The sequence below is a fragment of the Vitis vinifera genome, chromosome 11 (genome assembly GCF_030704535.1).
Source record: "Vitis vinifera cultivar Pinot Noir 40024 chromosome 11, ASM3070453v1".
Lineage (NCBI taxonomy): Eukaryota > Viridiplantae > Streptophyta > Magnoliopsida > Vitales > Vitaceae > Vitis > Vitis vinifera.
In genome coordinates, this window is record NC_081815.1 from 19,053,838 (window position 1) to 19,059,837 (window position 6,000).

General features: G+C 34.7%; 1 protein-coding gene across 1 annotated transcript; it reads left to right on the plus strand.

Moving 5' to 3' along the window:
• The first annotated feature begins 1,747 nt into the window (after positions 1-1,747).
• LOC100254698 (4-coumarate--CoA ligase 2) lies at positions 1,748-5,346 on the plus strand. The gene is made up of 5 exons (XM_002272746.5): positions 1,748-2,874; positions 3,153-3,351; positions 4,246-4,459; positions 4,606-4,708; positions 5,000-5,346. Exons 1-5 carry the CDS (start codon positions 1,864-1,866, stop codon positions 5,117-5,119), a joined length of 1,647 nt encoding a protein of 548 aa, XP_002272782.1. The 5' UTR covers positions 1,748-1,863; the 3' UTR covers positions 5,120-5,346.
• Positions 5,347-6,000: the final 654 nt, after the last annotated feature.

Below are 6,000 nucleotides of genomic sequence, written 5' to 3' on the forward strand. Positions count from 1 at the left end.
TAATAATTTATAAATGGTATATTTATGATGTCACCGGATCGACCGCATTCCATCCAACCAGTGAACTGTGAATCGATAACTTTTCCAGTTCAATGACCGGTCCAGTTCTGAAAACATTATATATAACTTAATGTTGGCTCATTAAATGAACAAGGTTTCAAAACTTTGATGGTATTAGAATGAGTATGCATGGTATTTTAATCATCTCCTCATCACATGCATATCTATTAGAATTTGACAAAACATCTTTACACCTTAAAAAACCCAACAATATAAAAATATCAATAGTTGTCAATTTGCACTTTGTTACCTACTATGTTATATGTTAGGTACTTGTGATTACTAATTATAGTAATCAAAATTATAGAGTGGATTGGTATGTACATCAAATCATTTAAATATAAGTAAATTGTTGATCAAATTAATCAAGAATATTAATGAATAGCAACTAGAAAATAAACAAAAAAGAATTACTCAACGAAAAAACAAGTTATCAACATCACATCTCCCTTAAAGTAATTATGTTGAAATCGGGAATTCTTATTTGAATTTTTAATATGATTAATAAGATACCCACACATGTAGTGTAATTAAAGGAGATCGGAAAAAACTAGTCAAAACTACTTAATTGATTGAAATATTTAGCATTAACATGATAATCATTTTATGTACTTAAAAGTAAGTTACCAATATTATACTTTCCTTTGATGAAAAGTAGTTAAGAAATTCCATTTCACTATTTGATACTATTAATAAAATACATAAATGCATAGTTTTCACTCTAATATGTATATTAAATTAGTTGAAGCCATAAAATTAATCAAAATGTTTAGCATACGTGCCCCCTCCAAGGAGATTAATCGAAAAATATTGTTCGAGTATCTAACACTATTGACAAGATATACAAATATTTGTAACCATAGGTGGAAAAAAGTAGGCTAAATGACAAATTTGGTCATAAGTATTAAAGATTACTACTTAAATAAGGGATAAACATATATTAAAAAGGAAGTTGTTGATGTTATGCGTCATAAGAAACAAACAAAAACAAAGAACCTAATTAAAATGTTTTGTATTATTATCAACATGAATACATATATATTTTTAGTCAAACATATGAAAACACACGGAATAAAGTATAAAATTCGATAAAATTAAATCAAAGTTAAGTTATCTTGTTTGTGCGGTTTTAGACTATCATAATTATATTTTTTGTATTGGTTATATACTCATATTTATTAGAGTTTTGATATTTTTATATAACTCTTTTCCTCTATAAAATTTTTCATAAAACGAATAATAATCCTAAAATAATAAAAAAACGGAAAAAAGAAGGCAAAAGAAAAGAAAAGATGACGCCACCTAAACGTCAAGAGTAGATATAGCTTGTGGTGGCGGTGGTGCTGTAGTAGGTAAATGGTGTCGTCTTCCTCAATGACCCACGCACTTGCCCGGTAAGCCTCCCTCTCTCCTTTGTGTTAGGTGACATCCGACGTGGCACTCTTTTGGTGGCTCTCCGGTCAAACGTGGCTTTCACCACCAGGATCCCTGAGCACCCACCTTCAAACCCATCTCACCAACCCCACAACACCCAATCAGAAGCCGCCGCATAAGCCAAAAAGCCCTTAGCCCCCATAAACACCTGAATTTTTTAATAACGTGGCGTGTTCTGATTTGGCGACGGCGTGGGGCGAATGTGAAATTCCGTCTATCTCCCTCCCACCAACCCTGAACCAGAAGGCACTTGTATATTACCCCCAACCAAAAATCAAACCCACCAGGGAAGCTCAACCAAAATCTCACCTTCCCTTTTGTCTCCATTTCTCTCCCTTTCTCTTTTGTCTCTGTAATTCAAGCTCATCAATGGAGGTCAAGAAAGAGGAGCAGCCGCAGCAGCAGCAGACGGAGATCATTTTCCGGTCGAAACTGCCGGATATTTACATCCCAGATCATCTTCCGCTGCACTCGTATTGCTTTGAGAATATATCGAAGTTCAGCTCAAGGCCTTGTGTGATCGACGGCGCTAACGGAGATATTTATACATACGCGGATGTGGAGCTCACAGCCCGGAGAGTCGGCGCCGGCCTCCACAAGATGGGGATCAAGCAAGGCGAAGTGATAATGCTTCTGCTGCAGAATTGTACCGAGTTCGTGTTCGCATTTCTGGGGGCTTCATATATCGGTGCAACAAGCACGACGGCGAATCCGTTTTACATGCCGGCCGAGATCGAGAAGCAGGCGAAAGCATCAAAGTGTAGGCTGATAATCACCCAGGCTTGCTACTCCGAGAAAGCGATGAGTTTCGCAGAGGAAAACGACGTGAAGGTCATGTGCATCGACACCCCACCGGAGGGTTGCCTGCACTTCTCGGAGCTGACGAACGCCGACGAGGCCGACCTCCCCACCGTGAAAATCAACCCGGACGATGTCGTCGCGCTTCCGTACTCATCCGGCACCACCGGGCTCCCGAAAGGAGTGATGCTGACCCACAGGGGGCAGGTCACCAGCGTGGCCCAGCAAGTCGACGGCGACAACCCCAACCTGTATTTCCACAGTGAGGACGTCATCCTCTGCGTGTTGCCATTGTTCCACGTCTACTCTCTGAACTCAGTTCTGCTCTGCGGATTGAGAGTTGGTGCAGCAATTCTGATTATGCAGAAGTTTGAGATAATCAAATTGCTGGAGCTTATTAATAAGTATAAGGTCACAATTGCACCGTTCGTCCCGCCGATCGTGTTGGCGATTGCGAAGAGTCCGGTGGTGGATGAGTACGACCTTTCCTCCATCAGAACTGTCATGTCCGGTGCTGCTCCCATGGGTAAAGAGCTTGAAGACACTGTCAGAGCCAAGCTCCCTAACGCCAAGCTTGGACAGGTAATTTTCATATTTATTTATTTTTTCATCCACCACGTTTTTACCTCCCAAAAATTTCTCACTGTTTTTAAATACTATATTGTAATTTACCATCGAAAACACCCTTGTTTTGAAAATCATTTAAATCCTATAATTAAAGGAAATAAATAACTTTTTAAATCGACATAATATTTTACTATTTTACGCTTTTTACCCAATTGTCCATGCATTTGTCCAAGAAATTCATAAAATCCTTAGGAGGGCTGAGGGTAAAATTGGAATGTTTGCATGTATGGCAGGGCTACGGGATGACAGAGGCGGGACCCGTGTTGGCAATGTGCTTGGCCTTTGCCAAAGAGCCATTCGAGATCAAGTCTGGGTCTTGTGGCACAGTGGTCAGAAATGCTCAAATGAAGATCCTCGATCCCGATACCGGTGCCTCTCTTCCCCGGAATCAGCCCGGAGAAATTTGCATCCGAGGCCATCAGATCATGAAAGGTATGCAGATCTTATCTACAGTAATTCTATTACCTTCCGATTTTATCTGATCCAATTACTATAACGGAATTGAATACTTTGAATTATAATTAATTTTTTTAAAAAATAATATTTTGGAAAAAATTTAGCTTTGAATAAGTCTTTGAGAAGTGTCAACATTATGGGGCGTGAATGAAATTGGGGCCTTTTCTATGGTTTCAGTGATCACTATTTTAAAAGGAATGAAATTTCTTTTGGAAAATGAATTATTGTTAGTATAATAGTGTTATTCAAATTTTACTTGTTAAATTAACAAAATATTTTCTTATAAGTAAATCTTATTTTAGGTAAAGGGGTAGGTGGGTGGGAAATTAACCATAGAGGATCACCCCACATGGGTTGTGGTTGGTGGGAAGATGTAACAACGTTTTAATAGGAAAAAAATGGAAAAATTGCCAGCAAATCATTTTGATTTTTTCCCTTATTTCTCTATCTATGATTCAAGGGTGGAATCCTTTGTACAATGATTGTACTAAGAATACATCGATAGGAAGAAAAGCTTGCACTCAACCTTCATCTTGCGCACCAGCCTACCTATCTCTCTCTCTCTCGGTTTTATTAATTAATTAATTAATTTATTTATGATGCGTCCGACCATTCAACTCATTAGAACCAAAATATTATTATTATTATTATTTTGTCATATTGTCCATCTAAAGCTTATAATATATGAATTTTAATCATTTTGAATGTTGGCTTATTTAGGGAATAAAAAATTTATTGTTTATTTATTTATTTATTTGTTAAAACATCTTTTAATTTTCCTTTTTCTCATATTATTAAGTTCGGTTGAAAATTTTAATAAATTAAGCTTTTTTTAATTAATTTTTTTATTGTTTATTGTTTATTGTTTAGGTTATCTGAATGATCCAGAGGCCACAGAAAGAACCATAGATAAAGAAGGATGGCTGCACACAGGTGACATCGGATATATTGATGATGATGATGAGCTTTTCATTGTTGATAGGCTAAAAGAGTTGATCAAATATAAGGGATTTCAAGTCGCACCTGCTGAGCTTGAAGCAATGTTAATTGCACATCCCAATGTTTCTGATGCCGCTGTTGTTTCGTAAGTTTCTATCCTTATTTAATTTTATTATCATAATATAACTAATATATATATCTATATATATATATGTCTTTTTTTTTTTTTAAGTATTTTCCAAGAACCAAACCTAATCTAGGTGTTGAAATTCATTATTTTATAAATTTTAGGATGAAAGATGAGGCCGCTGGGGAGGTTCCTGTTGCATTCATTGTGAGATCGAATGGTTCGAAGATCACTGAGGATGAGATCAAGCAATATATCTCAAAGCAGGTAAAAATAAATGTGTGATAAAAATTATGATTTGCTTGTAATTAGAATATGAGTTATTTCTAGACTTAGAAAATAAATGACACATGAAACATGTTAAATTCGTACATTTTTCTTATTTTCGAAAGCATAAGCATCTAAATAGAAAATTATTTATTTATCATAGGACATGTTCATCAAATTGATTTGGAAGTTCTCCCATGTTTATTTCTTAGCAAAAAGACATGCATGTATATTTTATGTAAATTTTAATGCTTATTTGATTTTGATCGATGTTACTTATGTATTAAACAGGTCGTGTTCTATAAAAGGATTTATCGAGTTTTCTTCGTAGAGACAATTCCTAAAGCTCCATCGGGTAAAATCCTGCGAAAAGACTTGAGAGCAAGGCTGGCCGTTGGTGTTCCGAATTAATCCTTGTGTGAGAGTTTATAAATTACCTAAAATGAGCGTGAGAACCATGGGCATACATGGAGTAATTTTCTGTTCTTTTCTTTTCTAGTTGGAAAGGAAAGGAAAAAACATTCAGCTATGTTTAAATGATGTTACTACCTCATGCCTTTGTATTGGATTTATTGATATGTTTCACTTGGGTGGAGAAGGGAAAGAAATTCTAAGCTTCGTATGGAATTGTTTTACTATGAATTTGTTTAATTATCAATGTATATGGTAATATGGACAACCACTCATCAAAAATGATGTATAACATGTTTCATGTTTGATGGAATCCATATCAAACTTTTATTTTGGATTGCTTTTTAATTGATTATTTTGGTTTGATAGATGCTATTAATTAGCTCTTTGGTAATTCAAAATCTATGGTCGTCTTTGACCCTTTTAAAATTCGTATTGTCAAGTGAATAATATCTTAGTGATTAAGGATAACACTGGGAAGAAAATTTTCAGGTACCGACTCCATTCCCTCCTAATAAAACGAGTTTGAGAGAAGTTTAATTAGGTTAGCAAAGTGAGTTTGAAAATTTTTATAAAATTCATATTGGATTCAAATATCACCTTATCCTTGCCTTGCATCATATGTATCTTACATATGAATAAATATAAAATAATTTAATTTAATTATTTTTATTTTTTTCTTTTTTAGCATATATAAAATAAAAGTCTATTTGGTATCAAGATAAATTTATCTATAAATTATATTTATTTTTTATACAATTAAAATATTTAAAAAAATATGAAAAAAAATAAAAAATTAAATTGTTCTCGAATCCGTAGTCTTGTCTCATTTATATGAGGATAAAAATTGATTTAAATTATTAAAGTGAAGTGAGAGTAAG